The sequence below is a fragment of the Podarcis erhardii genome (assembly GCF_964252035.2).
Source record: "Podarcis erhardii genome assembly, chromosome: 5".
Lineage (NCBI taxonomy): Eukaryota > Metazoa > Chordata > Lepidosauria > Squamata > Lacertidae > Podarcis > Podarcis erhardii.
The window spans coordinates 39,688,650-39,715,491 of record NC_138509.1 but is presented as its reverse complement, the minus strand read 5'-3'; the positions used below and the strand labels follow the sequence as shown (position 1 = coordinate 39,715,491).

Here is a 26,842-nt window from a genome sequence, read left to right as displayed (position 1 = left end):
ATAATCTAATCTTCATGGTCTAGTTAAACACGCAGCACCATGATCACTAAAAACAAACTACCTATCTAAAAGGATAAATGTCCCTGGGCCAAATTCAACCCAAAAAATCCATCGCATCCTTCATCACCCACCAGCCTTGTACCAGCCTGACAGAAATTTAATTCAAGCTGGCTCCTGAAAATAATTATTGTATTTTAAGAGTAGTAATCATTGGTCGGGACATGATTGAATGTGTCCATGCCTATTGACTTTTTCTATGATTTATAGCTTTGTTTAGTCGATATTCCCATCGAAATTGTATAATTAATTATAAGTGGGGCTGTCAGGTCTGCAGGATGGAGTGCCCTGATGAGTATTTGGGAAGATTAAATTTTCCTTAGCTATACCGACGCAAGGCTTGGGAATTTTCACAGCAATATGGCTGTTGGATAGAGATGTTTTCTTATGTGTATAGCAACTGCTTGAGCTCAAGATCCATTGATTTTCTTCAGAGCCACCTTTTTTTTATCAGTGTGGTGTCTCTTCAGCAACAGTGGAATTTGTGCAGATGTGACAACACCTGACAAATATTTATTATCAACAGGCTACTTTATCATTGTCCATACACTGTTATCTCTTCTTTTTTTACATCGTAATCCGGAAGAAAAATTATTTTAAAAGGTGTAGAAATGGCTAGCACGCTTGTGAAAAATCTGAAATACATGCAAATAACTAGTTCAACAGAAATACTGTACGATTTCTATTCAGAGCTGCATTTTCCTTAGAGCTGATCCTGTATTTTTCTTTTTCTTTTTTCTTCTCATGACAATAATGTGCTGCTGTTCACCAGCCTTTTAAGCCTATGAGGGCATTTGGATTTTTAATCAGATTCCATTTGGCTAGCACCGTAGCCCTAATGCACTAACTTGGAAATTACTTTCATAGGTTTAGAAACTGGACTTTGTATAGATGAGACAACAACTGACAAATAATTCATTATCAGCAGGCTACCTTATCATTGCCCATACGCTATTATCTCTTCTTTTTTTAACATCACATTCCAGAAGAAAAAATACTTTAAAAGAAATACTCTCTCAGAAACCAGTGGTGGGTGCCACCCTTTTCCAAAGCTTCATTCTTACATGGGAGAAAAAGGTAACCCCCCTTAGCAGCTCTTGAGCAAGGTGGCAGTGAGTGGGGAGGTCTTAGAGCCTTTTTAGGCAGCAGAGGATTACCTCAAAGGCACCATTGTGCTCATGGGCACCACGTTGGGAAGTTCTGCTATATACACTTGCATAAGGATAAGTCTTGTTGAACTGAGTTGAACTTACGTCTGAGTAGACATGCATAGGTTTACAATGTAAGACAAAAAGAAAAATACTTAGGGCCTCAGTAATTTAACAGTGCAATCTTTACTATACTTAGCAAAACTAAGTCCTGCTTAATTCAGTGGGGTTTACTCCAAAGTAAGCAGGGTTAGGATTGCAGCCTCATACAAGTTCCCCATGAAAACAAGCAGTAAATCTGTGTTTGGAGTTAAATCGCTGGCTAACTGGTGAAATTTGTTGCCCCTCCAGAGTAATTCTACATTGTATATAGCTCGTGTAAGCAAAAGAAACTGGGAAGAAATAGACGTAAACTGAGGCAAATTTATCCTTGGATTGTTATAGTATACGAGTTTCTAACACCCCCCTACAAAGAACACAGCTGAGATACATATCGCAGGAAGTAGGTTATGTATCTAGCCTGCACTCCAGAGAGTTTGCTATAACTGGAAAAGAGCAAAGTTTGATACTTGTGGTCTCCAGAAGGATGTAACACCTGCATGCATCCATTTTCCTCCAATGCAGATTGCACCAGCGCCTGATTCCCACAAGCGTATTCACACCTTTGAGATGATACAGAGAAATATTCTGCAGTTGTGGTCTGTGGTAGCCCTTTCACACATACAAGGCATCACCTTAAGTCAGAGTTACTGAGTAGTGATCCAAACATGCGCCGCAGTTTCCTGAGCCCTTAGCTGCTGATAACCTTAAGATTAGGGGTGACTGCAGAATCCAATTCCAGCCCAGTTTTTGAAGTTCTACTGTGTCTGATCATTCTTATCAGCACAGAACTCAAACTATACAAATCTGTTATTGAGATACCGTTCCAGAGCTTTGCAAGCTAGGTGAGAAGAGATTTGTGCTCCTCCTTCTATCAGTTTGTAGTAACCACCAAGTAAATGGTTCTTGCTTTTGTATTTGTTTTTTTAAAAAAGTTGTTTTTTAAATGAACTTTACTGCTGCCACAACACACTCACACACATCAACCAATTTTTCTTTTATGGTTTTTGTCTATGCAACTGCGCATTAGGGCAATTGTGCAGCGTTTTAGTGAAATTGGACATGCCCACATGTGCAAAATGCATTCCAAAGTCCTGCTGAAATTCAACCAGGGTGTAACCAAAGATATGTTACAATCTTGGAACAATTACAAAGCAGAACTGAAAGGATCCAATCATGACTCTTCCAGATTTAAGATTAACCTTCAAAATATGAGTCAAATGGTATTTTACTGGGCATGACATGATTCACATCTTTAGCCCAGGAAAAATAAGCAAATGAAGAAGTACAGTGCATTCTGCAACTGACATTCATTTAGAACACAGGGCATGGATTTACAACAAGGGTGAGGAACCTCCAGCTTGTAAGCGTAATCTGCCTTGTCAGGCTTCCCCATTTAGCATGGTAAGCCAAGTTTTGAGCAAGCCATACCCACCTGTCCTACATTTGGCATCAAGCGTCAGGCAGTTAAAGACAGACCTTTGTCAAAAGGAGCTTTGCAGGCACCGCCACTTGACAGTGCCTGCAAAGCCCCGTTGCTCTGTGGTTCCCTAGCACCTAACAACCAACTGAGAAGCGCTGCACAAGGGACTTTTATTCCTGCTTCCAGTAGTTTCATCACCCTCTCTAGTAGCCTGAGAGAATGCAGCCTTGGCTTATTCCTGATATTAAATTCCCCTTATTTCCTATCTGAAAGTATGTCTGACAGTTTGACTGACTTTCTCATATGGGCCCATAATCCTTTCTAATCTTTGGCTTTAACTGTTGACCATATCTGGAACATGGTGTTTGATCTGCTTGCCGATCATTCAAGAGAAGAGTATGCTTCTAATCGCTGAGCATTATTCTCATCATTCGTTTTCTTAGCATTTGCTGTATCTACGCCTCTGTCTCCTGATTCATGTGGTACACCTATCAGTTCCGATTGCCCTTCTGTTTAGAGTGTGACTCTTTGAAATTTGCTTGGAAAAATATTGCCTGTTGGCACCAAAGAAGATGCAGGAGTCATAAAAATAAAGAGAATTGAACCCCACCCTGGGGTTGCTGTGGTCTCACAGGATGACCTGAGAGAAAAGTTCAGACAGAAAGGATTGGAAAGGTGGAGCTAGAAGGGCTGAATTTCCTATTTTGAAGGCATTTATAATTCTTGCTGGCTCCTTGGTAAAAACTGAGCTGAGTTCATTTTTAGTGAGCCAGTTAGTATACATGTATGTTGCTGGTTGGATGAAATAATACAGTGGTGCCCCGCAAGACGAATGCCTCGCAAGACGAAAAACTCGCTAGACGAAAGAGTTTTCCGTCTTTTGAGGTGCTTCGCAAGACGAATTTTCCTATGGGCTTGCTTCGCAAGACGAAACGTCTTGCGAGTTCTTGCGAGGTTTTCCCCTCCCCCCCTTTTTCTAAGCCGCTAATAGCCACTAAACCGCTAATAGCTACTAAACCGCTAATAGCGCTAAGCTGCTAATAGCTGTGTTTCGCAAGACGAAAAAACCGCAAGACGAAGAGACTCGCGGAACGGATTAATTTCGTCTTGCGAGGCACCACTGTATTATTATATGTGGAGGGCTGAATTTAGAATAAACTTGCATTCTTATATTTACAAGCTTCCCCCTTTGGTTGACTTAATCACAAACAAAAGACTGGATCCATATATATATCATCGTGACATTTTCTAGCAGATCCAAAATATTTTGATACATTTCATAAAAGAGATTTGTCCCTGAAGCATATATTCTAGTTAACAACTGGACTTCATTAAAGGGAACACTTCCAATTGCCCTTTGATTATGGAACTTTAATAAATTCATATAGAGAAGAAAAGTTATCTATAATAAGGTGCAAAGCACTTCTGTTTACAAAGTGTGTATATGTCTTTCCAAAATTCAAAATAATTTGGTATTCAGCTTTTCTTTCTTTTTTAAGAGAATCTAGCAAGAATTTTTAAAGGGGAGGAAAACAGGTGGCAGAAATCTGATATTTTAAAAAAAAAAAAATGCTTCAAAGTAAATCCCAAGAAGAACAGATGAGAGAGGAGATAAGATAGAGGTTTCCAATCAGCAAAGGACCTTTTACGAAGCTTTGATAAGCATGTGTGTGAATGGGTGCACATGAAGGTTAAGGAAATGGCATCACTGAAAATGTATTAATCAATAGACAAGATATAGCACAATGCACTCTTCCCAATGGCCTTGGCTCTGACCCTTTTAAAGATAATGGGAATACTGCCCACTAAGAACTAGATTAGGGCGATCAAATGCATTTCATCAGGGTTTGACTTGAACCCTGATCCCAGAGGTGAAAAGGCAGAGGTTTATCCACTACGCCATCCAGCCCCTGTCCAGATAAAATCTTGAATATGATGTATAAGGGGTAAATTAAGACGAGGGAAAGGAACTGATAGCTCAGCATCACAGTTGCCTAGGATTTAGGGGAAAGGGTGAATGGGTGGTAAAATGCAAAGGAATATTAGAACAATCAGTGTGTTGGTCTCCTTAAAATGAGAACCGTTCTGCGAGGAGATTATAGCAAATAATTTAAAGAGCAATGCAGTGCTTGGAACCAGCATTGCTGTCTGGCACAAAGTGTTGTGGACTATAGCACTGTGGCCACCCTTATTATACAATCTTGAATCCAGGGAAAACATGCATGGATGAGTCCCTAGATTATTTTGGAACTCACATGGGAATGGAGGACTAAGCTACCTTACTCGGCCAATAGCTCAACAGGTTAGAGTGCCATGCTGGTCAAGGTGAGGCTGTGTGTTTGAAATTTTACAAAGAGAGGGCAGATGAAGGAATGTGGGTCCTTCTTCATACAGTTGCTGTAGCTCAGTGCCATGCAACAGAAGCTATGTCTGATCACCAGCATCTCCTGGTAAGATCTAGGAACGGTCCTTGTCTGGAATGCCAAAAAGCTGCTAGCAGTCAGTGTAGGCTAAGGAGGGAGGAATCTCTATTCCTGCAGATGTTGCTGGGCTACAGCTCCCATCATCTCTGACCATTAATCATGGTGGTTGAGGCTGCTGGAAATTGGAGCCCAACAACATCTGGAGAGCTACAGGTTCCTCACCCTAGGTGCAGATAAATACTGAGTGGTACAGACCAATGGTCTGACTTGGTATAAGGCAGCTAGCTTCCTGTGTTCCTGGAAATTCACCCACTTCTGGAGGAGTCTCTGGTAGTTTGGTGTCCCCTGTAGAATGCAAGTCTCCTTCCCCCGACTTCTGTTAATACATCCCAGGTGTATTTTATAGTACTGACTAACTCACTCATAGAAGCTCATATGGAGGCACTTATTTAGCTCTGTGACATTTTGCTTTTGTTTTTATTTGAAAAATAAGTCCAATGACCAAACTAGCACCCGCGTTCAGGGAATAAGCCACAGCGCAGAGCATATCTCAAAGGCCTGAACCTCCACGCAATTCGGTGGAAGCACAGGTAAAAGTAGGTGGTCAATTCTTCTTTATCAAAAAGTGGAAGATTTAACTTGGGATGCTTCTGCATCTTAATTTTTGTCATAAACTCATAGAATTGGAAGGGACCCCAAGGATCATGTAGTCCAGCTGCCTAAAATACAGGAATTTTGAGACTTCTGTTTCCGCAACTTCAGATTTGATTGGTTCCCCCCGCTTCCTGTAGCTTTTGTTTTTAACACTCAATTTATCTTTAGTTTAGGAAGTAAGAACAGGCTTGGCCGGTCAGTCTGTGAGCCCTACCTTAACTAGTTTGCAGTGAGGACACAAAAGCAGAGGGATGAGAGGACATAAAAGAGGATTTGAGAAGAACGTAGATTGAACTTCTGTATCGTATGACATAATTTTCTGTAGTGAGTCCATAGGATCTAAATACAGAATGGACTGCATAGGAAAAAAAATTGAGACAAGGAGATAGGATTTTTTTTCAATGCCCTCTGCAACTCATAATGGATACATTGGAGCTCCTTTCTAAACGCAGCTTACCATGCTCAGGTTTTCCTTTAGTGATCATAGTTGTCATTTGCTTGGGTGGTGTCACAAGGCACCAGTAGGAATAAGATGTATGGGGTGTGATGTAGAGATATAACACTGACTGGACTTAGAATAAACCTCAGGTTGTTCCTCCCTTCCTTCGTGTTGAAGGTAATGTCTGCTATACTGTGGTTATATGAATGCATAGCAAATCCATTAGAGTAGGGGCATTGAAATACTGGCACTAGAATGTACTAGATACGTACTAGAAATACACATTCACTAATATATTTCAATCACACAAGAATGACAAAAAGGGAATTCTTTGATCCACGTTCCAGTGTTTTAAATCTCTATGACTACTTTTTGTCAGATCTTCACTTGTAGTTGTGGTGTTGAGTGTGTTTTTGTTCTTCCTGAAACTTCATTTCCCTTCCGCAGCTGGGAATTCTCTGGTGGTTGCTGCAGATAGATTTGATAAATGCTGCTAATATCACCTCCTGATCTAACAATGCTCTGACTTTGGTCTGTAGGTCTTGATGAGTAATTGCTGTTGTTCTACTCCAATGACTGAATTAAGTTGCCCCCTTATAAAAGGTTCATACTTCTGTGATTTTAGCCAAGGCAGCTTATACTAGCGTCCCTATGGACAGTGATTCCGCCCCCTGCCTCCCACTTTCAGGGTAGCTGTTTTGCTTTGAGCCTAAGCAAGCAATATTTACACATCTTATTTAACTATTCAGACTGTGTTCTTTCTCCAGCTATTTGAAATGTCAGATTGTTAATTTCAAATGCAAATGTAATCATTGTGTACATTTATATTCTAGGCAAATACTCCGGTAGACCCATAGCTTGTCCTTGGTTCATAAGAGTAGAAAGACTTTCAAGCAGCCCACGTTCCATCCCTAAGATAGTTGTAACTTGTTGGCGTGACAGGTGATGAAGGAAAGACTAGCTGGTGTGACTCCATACAACCAAGAACCATTGGGCTCTTGGCCCATGGGTCTTTAACCTTTATTGTGCAAAGAGCTGCTGTTTTGGTACACTTCTTCTTTATGGGCAACCATGTTTTCTTACCATTGCAGATAGATTAAAATTCAACTGCTGTGTTTTTCTTTCATGGCCATGATCCAGTGAAGCTGTGTGCATGTATGACAGAGAAATCTGCAAGCAGCCAAGGGCTGTTGTTTAAGTTTTCTTTGTAGCTGCTAAAGAGACAAGCTGGTTTTTTCCTGTTTAAAACTGAGAAGTGGATTGCTTCTTCAACGTGTTGTCGAAACATCTGTCTGTACATGTTTTCTCCTGTTGTCATCATGGTCTTGGAAGCCACCCGTAAGCAGTGCACCAAGGACCACTGGTAATCATGGAACATAAAAGAACAACTACAAGTCCATTGCTCCAGTGGAACCTTAGGTACTCTTTGTAGAGAAGCTCTGCATCTCCTCCTTTAGGTTTTAAAGACGACTCCCACAAGTCAATCTGTGTTTCCAAATGCACACATGATTTGTCCCATGCAGTACATCCATCCTTCAAAGGCACTGAGGATGCTACACTAACCACTGTTGCTGTCTGTACAGTAGTTGCAAAGTTATGCCTTGGCACTGGGTGCAACAGGATGCACAGGTCCATACACTAATGTGTCATCCCACCACGTCATACAATTAAGACCACTGACCTTGAAACCTACACTTGTAGGGCTGTATCCAATTAATCCAGAGGTTCTCAACCTGTGGGTCCCCAGATGTTGTTGGACTACAACTCCCATCATCCCTGAGCTCTGGCCTTGCTAGCTAGGGGTGATGGGAGTTGTAGTCCAACAACATCTGGGGACCCACAGGTTGAGAAAGGCTGAATTAATCTATACCAAGAGTAGACCCACTAAAACCAATGAACTTCTGTGGATCAACTTTGGATGTGCCTTAGCCTGTCACAGTCCATAGGATTAACATGTATTAGAACAGGGGTCAGCAAGGTTTATCTTGCCTAGGCCGGATTGGTCCCACGGAGATCCCTCTGTGGGCTGGAACGCGTGTGCACCCGTGATTTCCAGCAACTGCGCATGTGCAGACGCGATTTCCGGTGCTGCAGAAGCGAGTCCCCGTGCTGCGCTGCGCTGGTTTAGCACAGCGCATGAGCGGACAGCTCAGTTCAGGGGCTGGTGAAATGACCTCCGCGGGCTGCTTCCAGCCCATGGGCCTTAGGTTGCTGACCCCTGTATTAGAATGTGTGTACCCTGCTTCCTGTTTCCTGCATCACATGGGAGCTACATCACTAAGTTTGCAATGCATTTGCATAAGTTATCCCAGTGCCGCCGCCTCCTTATTACGCTTGAAAGGGCTATTTCTCAAGAATGGTGTTACGAAGAGTAAACTAAACAGAACAATATATTGATTTTCACCTGCAAGCCATTTGCGATTTCTGCGGGGAAAATATTGCACAGTCCAGGGCCAAGTGGTGTGTGATGTATGAACCCATATTCCTGTGCTCAAAATTGCTATTTGTGGTGAGATAAAGCAGCTCCCCACCCCCACCCCCCCTTGCAACATAACACATAGCTGGCTTTTAAAAATGGTTTTACGGTACCTGTACATTAATAATGGCAGCCTAATGCTCAGGTTGCAAGGATTCAAGGGGTGGAACAGGAAGGCACCAGCCCTCCCATATTGCCTCCTTCCCCCAAAAAAATGTTATTCAAAGGGATACTCTTTCAGAATGAGGAGTTACCCTATAGCCATCACAGCTGATAGCCATTGAGAGATTTGTTCTCTGCAAACTTGTCTAATCCCCTTTTGAAATCATCTAAGCCAGTGGTCGTCATCACCAAAACTTGTGGCAGTGAATTCCATAAATGAATTAGGCATTGTGCAAGAAAGACTTTCTTTTCTTTTCTTTTTCTACTGCCAATCAATTCCTCGGGGTGGCTCATTTCTCAAATCTCATGAGTGGGAGGAAAATGTAACTTTCCCCACACTGTGCTTGGGGAAGTTTGTTTTTTTATATATAAACCTCTGTCATGAGTGATAAAGAAAAAGATCAACCAAATTTTTAAACACATAACCTGCTAAATAATTTATACTTCTTAGTGTTTGGAGGGGGGACCTTCCCCCCCAAAAAACCTAAATGCACACTTTCCTTGAACAGAGTTGGTCTTGCTTGTGAGTAGACATGCAAAGGGTTTCCCCCCTGAGTTAAAGCACTCAAAATCATTCAGCCTTCCCTCATAAATAATATGCTTCAACGCTGAATATAAAAAACACAAAAATACATAACACAGCAACAAACCGTAAACACGCATACACACAAACAGTTGAAAAGGTCATGTTGTTGTTGTTTAGTTGTTTAGTCATGTCCGACACTTTGTGACCCCATGGACCAGAGCACGCCAGGCACTCCTGTCTTCCACTGCCTCCCACAGTTTGGTCAAACTCAAGGTAGTAGCTTCGAGAACATAGATTGTTTAATTAGCCAAAGACCTGAGAGAAGAGGAATGTTTTTGCCCGGCACCTAAAGATATGTAATGAAGGCACTAGATGAACCTTCCTGGGAAGAGCATTCTGCAAGTGGGGAGCCACTGCAGAAAAGGCCCGTTCTCATGTTACCACCTCCCAGACGTCTCACAGAGATGACCTACGAAGAAAGGCCTAGGGTGATGGTTGCAGGGTCCAAGCCAGTTCATATGGGGAGAAGCGGTCCTTGAATTCTAAAGTACAGATGTCTCCTGGCTTACTGAGAACAGGCACTGTGTGGCAAGAAGGAGTACACGCAGTACTTCAAATATGGCAGTGGCATAAATTTCATACAGCCTCACGATGCTGTTCATTTTATGTTTGATCCCTTTCCTAACAATCCGAGACATGACATTTTAATTTGTCACCACCGCCGCACGCTCGGCTGGCATCTGGAGAGGGGTGTGTGGCTGAGCAGGAAGAGCAGCTCAATGAGAGTCCTAAGAGCCAGACAGATAGACTTTGGCCTCTGGGCCTGAGCTTTCCTCTCTCTGTACTAGAAGTGCCCAAAATAATAACAGTAAGAATGCCTATCGTGTCCCTCCAGCAGCTGGCGCTTGCTTACAAAGCCCAGCATTGCAGCTGTAAGGATGTCCCCGCTCCTTAAAGAGTTGGGAGAGGCTACAGGAGGCTGCCAGCACAATTGTGTTCCTGTTATCTGTCATCTGTGTCACAACAATATCAATAGCTCCTCTGCAATACACAGCACATAACTAAGCAAGCAACCACCCACAGTACATAAAAATGTCAGAAATGTCTGCGGCTGTTACTGGGGAAAGAGCTGGGAGCTAAGTGTCTGAACCACTGTTAACCCTTATCTAGGCCCTGGCCTTTCTGTCAGATCCTGAATATTGTCATAACAAAGCAAACTGGATGTACACACTGTAGATATTTTGAATTCATCTAGGAAGACAATGCAGCTATTTAGCTCCCCCCCCCCCCCCCGGTCTCTGGAATTCTCAATGAGTATTCTTTACCATTGTGTTCTATGAAGCATTGTTTGCTTATTCTGTCTTTTGCATTTTTATATTTTACAAGCAGCCCTCCTTTCTCAAAATGTTCTTTTGTCTTGGCTTCTTAGATAAAAAAAAATTCTCACAGAAATGGTTCAAAACTGTCAGTTTGTAAACATACACTAAGCCATGTTTGCTCAGGAGTTCCAAAGAATTTAATGGGGTTTACTCGCAGGTAAGTGGGGTTAGGACTGCGGCTTAGTTTTTCTCTCCATCATAATTGTATTGAAAGGCAGTTTTGCACTATACTTCCATGAGGCTGTACTCCTATACCCACTTGTCTCATTGAACCCAGTGAACTTACATCTGAGTAGACACAAACAGGATGTCACTCTTCGTTTCCATTAACAAAAGATGCATTGAATGTAGTAGCAAACAACTGCTAATAGATGCTATTGATTAGTCGTATTATATATGTAAACGCCATGTTGGCACTTCACCAGTTCCATAGATGAACTGAATATTATGGGACAAAATCCAGTGTTCGGTTGAAATGCACCCATTGGGCTTATGCAGTGCTCACAAACTGTTGGACAAAAACAAGGCCGTATCGGCAGGGCTTTGTCTATCAGCTCAAGGCATTTATCTATGTATTAAGTAGCACCTGCTCATCTACTGTACTATGGTTGAATGAATCACAAATCAACACTTGCAGAATGAGTATCATATGCAAAGAAAGGGCTGTGAAATCAGAGGACTTGATGCAGATCTAAGACTTCTGGCTACTGTTGGTTCTGCTGCTCTGATGGGACTGCATGCTCTCTCTCTCTCCAGCGCCTCTCCTCTCCTAAGAGTCTCCCTGCACTGCCAGCCTTAACTACAGTGGTACCTCGGGTTACAAACTTAATTAATTCCAGAGGTCTGTTCTTAACCGGAAACCGTTCTTTCACTAATGGGGCCTCCCGCTGCCAACACACCGCCAGCGTACAATTTCCATTCTCATCCTGGGCAAAGTTCTCAATCCGAGGTACTACTGCCAGGTTAGTGGAGTTTGTAACCCGAAGTGTTGGTAACCCAAAGCGTTTGTAACCCGAGGTACCACTGTACAGCTGCACTAACATTAACCATGGTTAAAGCTAATGAGGGAAACGAGGGAAACTTGTTTCAAACCTTAGTTAAGTGGAAACACTGGTTAAGGTTGTTGGGAGAAATTTGAGCCGGGGTGAGAAGGAAGAGTCCAGTCCCCACAGCTCACCCCAACTTTTATAATGGCCGGGTTTGCACATCACACTGAGTCCAAAGGTGGACATTATTTATTTCACACAATTTATATATTGCCCGATTGTAAGAAAGAAACCCTCAAAGCAGTCTACGAAAGGAATAAAACAAAATGATCAGCTATTTAGAACATTCACATAATCATTAAAATCAGTGATGAGCTGAAAAGAGAGTAAACATTCTACATATCTGAGTAGGCTTGCCTAAACAAAATTGTGCTGGAGAGTTGTAGTGGATTTACCATTTGGGCCACTTTGTGCCTCCACAGTCATTTTGCTGCTGTGCCACCCTAAGGCCTGGAATGGCTGAGCTATTTCCAGAGTAATCAAGAGCTGTAAACTAAGAACAAACCTTGGTATCGGCTTGGGGCTAGTCTGGGGAGAACTAAGCCAGGCTTCCTCAACCTCAGCCCTCCAGATGTTTTCGGCCTACAACTCCCATGATCCCTAGCTAGCAGGACCAGTGGTCAGGGATGCTGGGAATTGTAGTCACAAAACATCTGGAGGGCTGAGGTTGAGGAAGCCTGAACTAAGCCATGAACCCAGGTTCAAACAACACACGAAACTGTGTGTTGGGAGGAGTAAAGCAGTTACAATCTCCTTCTCAGGAGCTTGAGGCTCATGTCTCTGGGCTAATCCATGAGCTGGTGCATGTAAACCAGACCATTGTGTGATCATCTTCTAGAGTGATTTGTGTGTTTTATTCCCAAGTCCCATTATCAAAGTCCACGTGGCCTTTATGGCACCTCAGGGACTAGACAACTCTTACACTGCTTTTGGATGTAGATTGCTTGGCCTTAAAATTCTCATAATTTGCATACATTTGCAATAAGGTGTTTTTTTTTAATATAAAGCATCTTAAACCATTTCTGGTTTTTTATCCTTGGCATGAGCTATGCAAGAAAGGAAGGAGTGGCATTTCATGCTCCTGTGGGCCCATATTCGTACACCGACAAAAATCCGCCTCGATAGGTGGTTGGTGGCGCTGCAGAGATTGTAGACAAAATGGGTGGGCCACAGGGAGGGTAGCTAATCAGTTGTGCAGGTGGTTCAGGTATCTGCTTTTCACACAGATAATTAATGTGTACAAGTAGCTGCTAATTGCACATTTCAGGAATGATTTATGACAGAGCGGAGGGGAAAGAAGAACACAATCTAATTTCATTCGGAACCTCTGCCATTCATACAATGGTATCAGCACAGCTGTGAGTTGGGACATGATTAATGAACAGGGAGTAAACACACAGGCTCTATAAGGAGAGCTATTTTTGATGGCATGCTTGTCAAAACCGAAAGTGGCATTTACAGCAATGGATCGGTAGCACTATAGGTTCATTTGCACGTCGGATTCGATGCTGGTCTTGGTTCTCGGACGAAGATGATTATTTTTTATGCCCATCAGGATAGCTCCTGTTTTGAAATATAGACTACTAGTATTGTTCTTTTATGAGGAGGGTGTTTGTTTTTTGGCTTCGGAGCACAATGTTAAGCTACACACTTCCTTTCTTTGTGGCAATCTGCAGGGGAAAAACTTTGTCCAGGGGGTTCATATGCTTCTTTCAGTACATTAAAGCTGGCTTAATATCTGTCTCTATTATTGTGTTTTCACTGCTGCTGCCTAGGAACACAACTCTAGAAATAATCATGTGTTGTATCAAGTGATACATAAATAATATTGTGACTGCCTCAGAATAGCTGAATAGGAATACTACTTGCTTTTGTGGTCAAATGGGGCTGTTCTGCATAGCCTTGTGGTTTGGTTTTATTTTGCAGGTAAATTTTAAGATGACAGTTTGGGTTCTTGTTTTTATGTTTTTATCATAACTTCTAGGCAGAAGAGTACAGCAGCTAATATTACCACCATATGAGCATATTTTGTTGAGTGGTTAGCATCTTAATTTGCTATATATTAATATTCTGAACAGCTAATTAGTTTTACCTCCAAAAAAGTAAAACTAGTGCTTCTTTAACAATTCTGAGCTAATCTCTGAAAGGAGCAAATTCCCGCATGGTGGGCCCCTAGTATAAAAGCAAAGTTGAATACTTTCTGAGCATTCATAAGAAATTAATATTGTGTGTTTTTAATGCTCATTGCTGTTTCTTTTTCTAATAATAATAATAATAATAATAATAATAATAATAATAATAATAATAATAGACCTGTTCACAATACTTTTAATCCAGCATCATGTTTTCCTTTCTTCATTTATTTTATTTTGAAATTTACATTTTTCATGACAATTCCCCAAATCAGTGTAGAATAAAATAATAAAATCACAAAACAGCATCATAAAGCAAAACATTAACAATAGCTTGAAACCTATCGCGGTGTAAGTATTGCAGCAACAATTACCTTTTTTGAAGAAAACAAGGGTTTATTTGTTTATTTGTTTTAATTCTGGTTTCTTTTTTCCCCCATTAGCTTTTGGAATTTGACAAAGAGCTGTCAGTCTTTAAAGACAAATTATATGAACTGGACATTTCGTTTCCTCCCAGGTAAGATATGTATGTAATTTAATTAACATCCTAACTCTAAGCACACTTTGGAAATCTGGTAAGTGAGAACTAGAATGCCATTCATTGTAAAGTTAGTGTTGTTGGGAATGCAAAAGAAACTGTATCCAGTCCTGTAGTTTCAGTTTTCTCTGGATTAAGGCCAGAATGTTTTATATGGATACTGTTAATCGTCTAAAAGTCTTACAGCTCTCCTTTCTTTAAATTTGCTTACCAGCATGGATTTTCTCAAGTTTATGTTCAACTGTTATAGAACTACAGGCATGTGAATTCCCCATGAAATAAAGGTTTCTGCTATGATACCTGCCTAAAGGGGGCAAAAATATCCTATATTGCACCAATCTTGAAGAGTGAACTCTGGAACTCTTGCAATGAAGTGAAAGTGTTTGGTGTAATTCCTCTTGCCTAATGAGAATTCAGAGCCAATTGCACATTAATAGAGGATTTAATGTTAGGATTATAATTTTACTTCAGTTTTAGTTTAAGTAGTAATAGACTGGTAGTTCTTTAAGATTATAAAAGTAACAATGTACCCTTAAACACCTTGTGTTGAATATATCTCTGCCTAGCAACATCCCCCCTCCTTCCAAATTTTTCCTAACTTCCAAATAGAAGAGATTTTATCTGTAACCTGTTTTTGGAGAACAGCTAACTCAATTTCCATATAATAGATATTTTTGCAAGAGAACTTAGGCAATCCATTATTTGTATGAATGACAGGCTTATATTTTTAAGTGCTTTCTGTTATATGGTTGTTGTTTTTTTAAAAAATGATGTTCATTGTGGAGTAGTCAAAAATATAGGATGCATGTGCTGGTGCACACAAGAAACCATCTCTAAAGGCGTTAAGAGTGGTTATAATCATAAGTCAGCTAAGGGAACCAACAAAAAGAAAGTTATTGAATTATGCTGATGAATTGTCATTAATAGCTCAAAGCATTTCAGCCCAAATGTGTTATTTTGGGGCCTTTGTATAAGAGATAGAAGATGTATGCCAAATAGCATTAGCGCTCATTGTATATTTAGGTGTATACTATCTACATAAAAGAGGACTTTGCTTTTCCTAAAGAACAGGTTTGATATTTCTTAAGTTAGCATGGCCTAACTTCCAGTAGTGAAAATGTGCACCTTAATAAATTTCACAAGGCTGTTTTCCATTTTGATAAGCTCAGTATTCATATACCCTCAGAGAAGTAGATTTAATACACGAGGGACAGCTTTAGGGGTATGAAACCCTTATACTTTTCACACTCAGGATATGATAAAGGCCTCTTCACTGGGCTTCTGCCCTCCACACACTGGACCTCCTGCCAGCCTCTCTCACGCAAAGCATAAACTTGTAGACACACTCTCTGATTCACATATGTCAAGGCTCTGATTCTTCTGCTCCTTCCCAGACCCTGGTCCTTGTGATTTCCCCACCTCCACTTGCCCTGTATAAGTACCAAGCTAGGATTCTTGCGTGCCTTCAACCCTCCATTCTTCCCCTTTGTTAGGGGCCCATTACTCAGTCCATACCATACCAGTTCCCAACATACACACACACCTCTGCCAAGACTGGAGGCAGTAATACTTCTGAATGCAGTTGCTGGAAACCTCGGGGGGGGGGACAGTGGCCTTGTGCTTGAGTCTCACTGGTGGGTTACACACAGGCATCTGGTTGGCCACTGTGAGAGCAGGGTGATGGACTAGATGAGTCATTGGCCTGATCCAGCAGGCTCTTCCTATGTTCTTCCTTAGTTCTCATCATCTGCTTGGGTGAAAAAGCACCCATAGAAATATCATTAAGAATAATGAAGAAATGAAGTTGGAAGAAAGCAGGTACATGTTTTATCTCAAGAGACAAAAACAGATACCTGCTGTTTAGAAATACCAACTGAGGGATTTGCACCTTATTTTGTTTTGTTTAAAGCTTCCCAATAGGAGAAGGTAAAAAAAGGTAAAGGACCCCTGGACAGTGAAGTCCAGTCAGACTTGACTGTGGGGTGCGGCACTCATCTCGCTTCAGGCTGAGGGAGCTGGCATTTGTCCGCAGACAGCTTTCTGGGTCATGTGGCCAGCATGACAAAACTGCTCCTGGTGCAACGGGACATGGTGACAAGTGCCACAGAAACACCATTTACCTTCCCGCCACAGTAGTGCCTATTTATCTACTTGTGCTGGTATGCTTTCGAACTGCTAGGTTGGCAGAAGCTGGGGCAGAGCAACAGGAGCTCACCCCGTTGCACAGGTTCGAACTGCTGACCTTCCGATCGGCAAGCCCAAGAGGCTCAGTGCTTTAGACCACAGCACCACCCACTCCCTTGCAAAAAGGAGAAAACTCGCTCATCAGATGCAAACTCCACTCCAGAGTTTGGGGGAGTTGGGAGGAAAAGTTGTATTAATCCTTTTTCTAAACAACAAGAAATAAAAGCAGGAACATAGAAATGGTAAATAGGTGGGAGGGTATGGGATGGTGTTTGATGAGGACCACATTGAATGGATTGAATGCCAAAAGCTTGGGTGCATGAGTTCAGAATAATCCATCATGTAGAGGCATCTTTGTCACCATAAGCTTTTTTGGAATTGAAGGCAAGAGTGTGCGGAGTTTGTTCACATTATGGGGTGAGAGGGCTCTGTCCAAACTATATAAAAAGGAATAAATCACGAACAGGGGACAGTACATAAAACAGTGATTACGTAACAAAGTGTAGCAAGAGAATCAAGTGTGCCAAGTACATTTTGGGATGCAGAGGAAGGCAAGTGCCCTGTAAGTTCATGGAAGAGCCACCATGTTCTAAGGCAGGGGTCAGCAACCTTTTTCAGCCATGGGCCTGTCCACCATCCCTCAGACCATGTGGTGGGCCGGACTATATTTTTTGGGGGGAAATGAACGAATTCCTATGCCCCACAAATAACCCAGAGATGCATTTTAAATAAAAGCACACCTTCTATTCATGTAAAAACACCCACAAATAACCCAGCGATGCAGTTTAAATAAAAGGACACATTCTACTTGTGTAAAAACACGCTGATTCCCGGACCGTCCTCAGGCCAGATTGAGAAGGCGATTGATCCGACCCCCGAGCCTTAGGTTGCCTACCCCTGTTCTAAGGGCTTTCCTTTACCGGGCAGAATGAAGAAATGTGACTGAAATGCATTTCTTACGTAAGGCAAATGTGCACAATAGATTAAGACTGCAGTTGTCATGAGTCCTGAGACGTCGCCAGGCTCAGGCATAGAGTGCCAGACTGAGATGGACAAGGAGGGAGAACTGGAGGTTGGCATGAGGTGGGTTAAGTCAGGGGAACAGAGGCTGAAATATGTCAGTAATTCCCTCCCCCAAGATACAGCTGCTCTGGATGAGGAGGCTCTCGTCCTTCCTCTCAGATAAGAGCCTCTGTTGTGGTGGCCTGAGCAGGAATCGCGACAGCAATCTTAACCCCACTTACCTGGAAATACGACCCATCGAATTCAGTGGGCTTCAAAGCAATGAGTATTTTGGTTCCTTGTCAGTCTACATCCTTTTGCCAGCTAAGTAAATGAAATACTAAACTGAAAAGAGAATGTGTCAATGACTGAGTTGCTTCTTAACACATTGTAATCGCCTCCGTTGGCTATTAAAGATGGATAAAGTATGGTTTCAGCAGCAAACGGGTTTGCCTTACTAATTATGGAAGGGGCATTATTTATTTGAAACATTTGTAAGGCACTTCTAAATACTGTAAAAGCAGCTTGCAAAATGACCGCAGGTATATAAACCAACAGAGCGAAAGAAATGAATGCTTGGAGAATTCTCAGTCACCCAATCCAGAAATGGTAGCGCTCTTAAATTTCTTTGCGGCAGAAAATGTACCCTGAAGAAAGTTGCATTCTCCCTGACTTGCGTTTTGGTTTCAAGAATGCGATACAAGCTGTAAATTCATATCACTTACCCTCAAGAAGTCATCCGTCAGGGCAGGCGTGACAGCTTTGAACACTGCACACCCTCGTGATGAATTTGGCTTTCCCGTGTTAGTGGTGGTCCTGGAGCCAGAGAGCCATGACACTGCTGTGATGAAGTGCCAGTGGTCTGACAAGAAGAGTCAAGATGACTTGTTTAGGTACAGGAGGCAGTAAATACGCTGGGACCTGAATAAAAAAAGACGATGGGACGTCTAGACTTTTGGCAAGCAATGGGAGAGGGAAAGAGAGTAGTGTTTTGAGAGGGGTTGGGGTGTTTCCCCCTCCCCCAAAACTAATTCATAAAAAACCAACTCGCAATCTTTTGAGGTGATCCATTCATTTTCTTGGTTTGGGAGCTGCCGTTTAGGATTCAAGTTTTATACGTTGTTTAAGGCAATTTAAAGAAGATCTTTTTACTATAATCCTTCAGATGCAATAAGCACAATCGAAGCACTTTTAAAACCTGCTGGTTTTGATAGTAGGCTTTAGCACATGCTTAGCCTTTCCCCAGCAAATTCAACAGGGTTTTGAGGCTACAGTCCTCTAGACACTTCGCTCAGAGTACGGTAAGTCCCATTGAGCACAATAGGGCTTCCTTTTGAGTAGACATGTATACAATTGCAATGAAAATTTGGCTCGATTGCTGCATATGCAGCATTTCAAGGTTTAAAATATGCTGGACTATATATTGTTAGAACTTCCCCAGGGGCACTGTGAAGGCCTAAAGGTGGTGTGCAAATTATTTTGTATAAAATGTGTATATTATTTTCCAAAACTAGCAGAATGACCAACACCACAAAAATCAGGGCAGAGAGGGAGTCTGTGTTTTTCAGGTACTAATATAGGAGCTCATGATACGGGTCTGCACAGAGCAACGGTAGAGTTCATCTGTTTTCCTATTTCTGCTTAGAATCTTCACTATGCTTACAAGAAAAAATTCTGTATTCATGCGCAACAGTCTTGCTCTGATTTTGAAAACAGCTGCCACCCCCTGTAAATCCCCCAAAACAGTGTCCATAACTACAGTATATATGTTGTGCTTCCCTGTAGTAATATTAATTATTACATATTTGTACTGGTTTGTTTTTCCTGTGAATCCTAAAGTGATGTTTTTGTTATACTGTGCTTTCTTTCTTGTTCTGTTGATTGCTGAAATAGTTACTGACATCTTTAACCCTTCTTAGCAATGAAAAAACTTTAGTCGAGACTCGTTATCGAACAGGGAGCAGAAATGAAGTACGTTTCTAGATGTCTGTTCTTATTGAACATGGCATTTGAATACTAGGATTTCTTTGGGGCTGGGGTGGAATTGCAGGTCCCTAGGCCTGCATGTAAGAAATACATTTTTTAAAGTTTTCTTCTGTTTCTAGCTCTCAGGAGGAAAAAGGGGTTGTGTTGTTGTTGTTGTTGTTGTTGTTGTTGTTCCTGGAGAATTTAAAAGTGAAGCACATTATAAACTGTATTGTAATCAATGACCATCAAAAGCTCTTAACTTTGGGCTCTATCCATTCTTACAGCTGTGGTCCAAATTCCGGAGATGTTGTACAAAGTGCTCACTCTTTTTAGGTTTGGGAGACATAATTTGAAAAAAAAGTTATAGCTTCATTGGGGGGGAAAACCACAACAAAAAGTCAGTTCTTGTCTTTTAATTTTTAGTTATAATTGAAACCATGCTTTTTAGGCTAACAACAATATTCATCTTTTTTCGTGTGTTTTTTTACTTTCTAACAGTAATTTGGAAATTATATGTGATTTGTACCTGTCTCATCAACAGTTCTTAAGGCAATACTTCATGGTCATTAATACACAATCAAGTAATTAAATTAACACATGAAGTAAGCCCTGTGCTAGTGGCTGTTAACTTTTGCATCAGGAAAACCATCTGAACTTTCCAGCATGTTGCTGTTTGATCGCAAGAAGATATACTGTTGGTTGGAGACTCTGCAACTGCTTGGTGCTATGTGGATCAAGATTAGCATCTACCTAAGGATTCTTCACATCCAGCCCAGATATTATTCTGCTCCTGGATCATATGAACCTTGGTTTTCACTCCCAAAATTGGAGCATAAGTTGAGAAATGTTTCTCAAATGAAATTGCATCTTTCTTAAAGGTTGCCAATGCACTTAAATAAGATATAGAAGGAAAGAGAAAGCCATCGTTGTTAAGGCATATGTATGTTCTAATCAATTGCGTTATATTTAATTTGATTTATGTACATTCAAAATTGAAGTTCAGGGTCACTTGTGGAAATTGCCCTCATTTGAGGATGCAACAAGAGGATATACAACCCCCAAAGCTCTAGCCTTTCCGCTCATGTCGTACATGAATTTGCCATCTTTCTGGCAAGTCCTTCCACGGTTACACATTATTTTGAGACTTCGCTGGGATCTCTAGACTCTGCTTCTTCATTTTTTGTTCAATTTCTTTAATTCAAACTTTTCAACATACAATAAGAGCCAAACAAATATAAATAAACATATAAAAAGGAGAAAACAAAGCAAACACACAAAAGAAAGACAACAGAGACGAAAAGTGGAAGAAAGCAAAATACAAAGCCTCTATCAGAGGTGTGTCTTAACCCTTGTGCCACACAAAAGTTGGAGGACCCTCCGAGCTCTCACCTGGTAGATTCTACTTCTTCATAAAGAATTGAGAGACTACATAGCAAGGCAAACAGAACTGAACAGACCTCCTAGTGCTGCACCTGCTCTCAAGGACAATGGTTTTAAATGGTTTCTGCAGAGAGGACTCCTGGTCACATTCTCAGACAGAATTGAGTTGAGAAGGACACACAGGAGATGTCTATCGGGCATTTATTGATTAACCCACATGAACTGAGAGTGAAGCTTAGCATGCCCCCAGTATTCTCCCATGGCCATATTTTCACTGTTATCTTAATGGTGAAAAGATGTGATGTTAATTACTGGATGTTGTCTACTGGAGCCATGTGTATGTTTCTGACCTTCAAGAGGTACTTAACCACCTGTGTGGATGATATTTTCTCTTTTTCAGTGGCCTGCTTCACACATAACACTAACTATGCTATGGTTTTCTTAACTCATGATTTTATTAACAAAGCAAATGTTAATCTCAATTGGTCCCACAGACAATCAAACAAGGTTTCTCCAAGGTTTGGCATGTTTTCTAGTTACTCTTGACTTTATAGCTTGGTAAACGTCTTGGTTGGGGTGGGCAACCATGGTTAAGGGTGAGTTCTGGGTTTGCACGTAACACTATAATCCATAGTTAAAGCAAAGCAAGTTTCATGAACCAATGGCAGACCATGGTTTAAGATCATGGTTTGTTGGCAGTAAACAAACCATAGTTAAGCTGCTGGGCAGTTAATAAACCATGGCTTAGCAGTATATGCAAACCAAGCCACTAAGAGTTGGCATTAACTGACAGAAAAGATGAATGTGTTTATTAGCCAAGTCCTGTCTCTGCCCCAATTGAATGCCTGCCGGCACAAGGACCAGCACAGCCCACTTCTGATTTATTGGTGAGCACTGACACCTGAAAAGTCATCCCTCTGGTGGACCTCAGGGTTGGGGGTGGGGGTGGGGAGTCTTTTATATAGCAAATGGTGAGGCCTGTTCATTTTAAACACACTCTTGTTTTCTGCTGTACTAGCGGCGAGAAACAGACTCTAATTCTTTTGAGCACTGTAGGTTCTGTCAGTCACCTGACACCCTGACATTTAACAAACAGCAAGCTCAGGGTAAGCTGAAAATAGGTCTTTGGTAGACTGTAATCACTATGGAAAGGTGGTAGGTGTGAAAAACAAAATAAGGACATTGTGGATTGCCATGATACAGGTGGGCAATTGTTAACTTTATCACCTCTCTCTATTAATTATTATAATTATTCTTGTAGCTGTTGTATGGCAGAGATAGGAGCTGACTTGCCAGGGGTTCACACCCAGCTACAAGGTTTGCTTTCAGATAAGTGTGCATGCACAGTAATCTTGTGTATTAATCATTCTCTTAAAAGTGACCTGTTCTTGTTTGTCATTGCATTAGGCTGTCATGTAATTTACTGGTTGGACATATGTTCGTGTCTTAGATATCTTCTCTTCTCTTTGTGAATTCCACATAAACCCCTTCCTTCAGCAGACACCCCCACCCCCCTCACCCCCACCCAGCGCTGACAATTTCTTTGCTTTGACACATCTAAGCAAGAATGACAGGTCAAATCTCATTCATAGCTGTGGCATTTTTCGTCTGGATTTTTTGCTAGCTTCCTAGCAGAAGTATATTCTGTAGACCTATTTTGTAGAGAGAACTGGCTTATTTTCCTATTGTCCCCTCCTTCCAAAGAATTTGGGCTTTATTCCGTCACATTTCTTCTTTTCTCTGCACTGCACTGAGCAGCATAAAGCAAGGTCATTCTGAAATACGGCAGTGTCCTTTCTTTCCTGATTGGGGGGGGGGAGAGACGGACGGACGGACACATTTGCCTTTCTCAGTAGCATTGTTCAGACATTCATCATGCAGAAGCACTCTTAACTGCACCCCCAAGGAAAATCAGGGTTCCAAAATGCACAGAGGCCACCACAAGTACAGAATGCTTCCTTGCTGTAGAGAAGTCATCCTTGAAGATGCAAAGACCAATGGGGAAGAAAGGGCAGATGTAGAGCACCTTGCCTGTTTATTTAAGGCCCATTATGAGTGTCTGAATAGGGCTATCGTAACCTGGGTGCTGTATTTAGTCTCCGCGTGTTAGCATGAGGTTATTAAACAACTGCTGTTTTATTTTCTTCTCCTTGGTTTCTCTGTGTGGAAACTTCCCCTGTCAGCACTGTCAGAGTCCAGGTTTTGCAAGAACTCTCTCACTGTAGGAGGAAATCTTACAATAACTCCAGATGCAATGGTGGAGAGGTTTTAAAAAAAAATGGCTATGATGAACAGCCAAGGAATGGTTAAGTTGACTTGTAGAGTGGCTCTATCCATTTTTGCCACAATATTAGATTAGTAAAGTGCTTATTTCTAGCATAAAAGGGTTAAGTAAACCTAGTTTTCTGTGTTGGTATGCTTGGAACAGGACTGGAGAATCTGTAGCGCTTTGGATGCTGTGGACTACAACTCCCATCATCCACAGCCAGCATAGCCAGTGGTCAGAGATGATGGGAGTTGTAGGCCAGCAACATTTGTGGACCCAAAGTTGAAGATATTGCCATACTAATTTCTGTTATTCCTGTTTAAGCAGGCTAAATATACTATAGTTGGTATTTATTGTTCCAACCTTTATGGCCATTACAACTAACTAAACATGCCCTCAGAGGATCCAGGAAAGGCATTATTGACATTAACATTCATTGAGGTTGACACCGTCACCCAGGCAATTCATGAGTGTGTGGTGTGGATATGAGCAGATTTTATGTACCAAGAAGAGGGTAAAGACCCGCCATCTCGCAGCAAAAAGGAAGTTCTTAGTCATCTTTTCCCTAAATGGAAACATTCCATTGCGTCCATATTACTAGTAATAACTAATGCAGCAAGAGGCAATTGTGCAGGCTCACTGCAACATAACAAATGGTCTATACAGGCCTATAAAAACTACTACTGTACTTGGAATAATTCTACCTTGTTGTTGTTGTTTTTGTATGTAACCCTATGTGAAACAATGATTCGGGATCTATTTATCCTCCTTACCCTTTGCTGCCATTGCCTGGCTGACACACACATACACACCTCTTTTATTGTGACCTTTGATTCTGATTGTTAGCTTGGTCACCATGGTGGTGTTCTACTATTTGCAAGCGGCAGCTGTTTAACTCATTGTACTTTAACTCTTATGTTTGCAAGCCTTGTTTGCCCTCCTGATTTTGCTCAAATGAAATACACATCGTGGCCAGTTAGCTAACAGGGGATCAGAAATATTAGCATTTTGGCCAATGCAGATTGGTCAATTTAATTCCAACAGAAGTGTATCTTACAGTTTGACCTGATGCAAAGGATGAGCACATGGTGAAGGCTCATTAATTATAGCCATTGCCTAAGAGAGGTGTTTCAAATGAACTAAGCTGATTGCATCAACAGACTGTTTTGCTTTGGGGGTTTTTGTACTGCCAAGGCTCTGCAGCTATAGTAATATTAATTAGTAATTTAATCCGTGGGAAATATTTACTGGGTGTCTAGCTATGAGCAGCTAGCTATGCTTATTCTTAAAGGGCTTTTTTCCACATTTGCCACACAAGCCTATCAAATGAAGTATTAGCAAGCATCGTGGTTACCTTCAGACAAAATCAGGACCTCGCTTATGAAGAATGCATAGCATGTATACCCTGTATCCTGTCCATGGCAATCCATGATCCTAGGAAGATTAGAAGGTGACAGTATTACAGAATCCCTTTAGAATCTGCACACAAAAGTCTTCCCTGAAATCTAAAAATACATCTGTTTGGGGGCAAGGGGGTTGCACTAAACTAAAATAGATTATGACTTGGTTGCAGGCCAAGTTAGAAACCTATCGTTTCCTTCTGAAAGTAAGTTATCCACATGTAACTGGCCACAGGATTGTTGACAATAGGTGAAAGTCACCTTCCACTGAACTCAATAGCAAACCATCCCGTGATTTAAATGGAGGTACATTTCAGTCTTGGCCAAACTCCAAAGGTCTCTGATGTGCACAGAGTTCAAAAAGATTCGGAAAAAATTGCAGAGAATGTGGCATCTCCTTTGAATCAGGGTGAATATCTCATTATTCTTTTTCTCCAGCTCCTCCAATTGTTTTGGAGTTAGCAATTTGGACTTCATTCATTTAATGCAATTCAAGCACAGCAGACATTTTCTTATAGTCACAGAATCCTGGGTGCATGATGTGTGTCCATTATACCAGGCATTACATCAGATGTTGACTCTGCAGAAGTACTTCAAAGTGAAATCAGAATTCTTTTGGTACATCAAGTAAATAAAGTTTAAAATGTATCATCCCGTTTGATATACACCATTGGGATATACTACTGTATCTTCAAATTCCAAGCTATATAAATCTCCAGTAGTTTTTGTGGGATATATCATTCACTGAAGCAGTCAAATACAACATTTCCTGTTTCCTAGAGTGGACACAGGGGAATGTTGCTCCAGACAGGGAAGACTTCCTGTCATACCTGTTCTGGAGCATCATCCCCATGTATGTGACCAGGTAGAGGGGCATGACTCTAGCAGACCCTATAAAAGGGCTAGACATGCAGCCATCTTCCTCTTTTTGCTCTTTTGGGGTTCTTTTGTTGCTCTTTTGCCATCTTCCTCTCTGAAGAGCAATGGAATGCTGAAGTTCAAAATTGTCATTTGACAGCACAATATGGACCTTCAAAGGGTGTGCAATTTTTGCGCAAGACAACAATAAAGCCCGAGTCATTTGACTTTTCTCAGAAACTACCCTTATGGGAGTTGCCAAGTTGTGAAATGAACCTTTTGGTTAGTAAACGGTTTTCTTTAATTGTGTGTCTTGTTTGTTCATGGTACCAAATTAGCATTTGGTACCATGGACAAACAATACACACACATTCAGATATTTGCCTAGATTTGTTACAAATTCTTATTGCTTTGAACCTCTTGGAAGCGGAACCAGGTCATCTCATCACAGTAAACCATGGTTTGCCATGAATGCAGAGATCTCTCCCACTTTGCTCCTCACCTAGCAGAGTATCAAACCACAACTCCTGGCTTAGCATTACTTCTAAACCTGAGGTCATGGTTTGTTTCTCTTCAGATAAACCACAATTGGTAAGCCAATAAAAGACCTTGGTTCGTATCATGATTTGCTTGCAGTGAATCCAACCATAGTCTCCAATTCATATGTAACACTAGGCCAGAGATCATGGGAGCCATCAATGGGAGCCATGGTTTACCATGATGTGCAAAGGCAGCCAAGTGTCTGTTTTATACTGGAAGGCTTTTATGTGTACACATATCTAAGATATATGTAGGAGGACCCTAGGGAGGATATGGGCATGATGGGGAGGGTGGGGAACTGACTTCCTCATCCTGGCTGTCTCACAACCACTAAAATTTACTCTCTTGTAAGAGACCTTGTTCATTACTTCCTCGGCTGTTATCAGCAAAACACAGAAACATAGGAATAAGTTTTATAGCAGATTGGACAATTTGTGAAAATATGCTGTATGTACAACTAACCCAGTTTTAGCAGCTGCTCTCCAGGATCTCAGGCAAACCTCTTTCATATGTTAGAATTCCTGCTCCATGGTTGCACTCATGGGATTTTTGTCTATCACATGACGGGGTGTGTTTTGACTCCTCAGAGTGGGAAGTGATGGAGACAGGATGTTTGTGTTACTGTGTTCCATGAAGTGGGACTATTGTCCTTTGTTCTTTTTCCTCTTTGCTGTCTGATGCTAGTGAGAGAGGGAGCCATGTTGCAGTGATCCATGTGTGTTTATATGTAAATAAAGTAGAT

At 41.4% G+C, this 26,842-nt stretch overlaps 1 protein-coding gene across 4 annotated transcripts in view; it reads left to right on the top strand.

Annotated features, from left to right (window-relative positions):
- The window catches only part of INPP5A (inositol polyphosphate-5-phosphatase A), a 236,756-nt gene that overhangs the window by 197,090 nt on the left and 12,824 nt on the right, over positions 1–26,842 (top strand). For all 4 annotated transcript variants that reach the window (XM_081863314.1, XM_081863316.1, XM_081863315.1 and 1 more), the window contains one exon: positions 14,408–14,481. In XM_081863314.1, the coding sequence (XP_081719440.1) occupies positions 14,408–14,481 (74 nt within the window). The remainder of the gene's footprint in view (positions 1–14,407; positions 14,482–26,842) is intronic.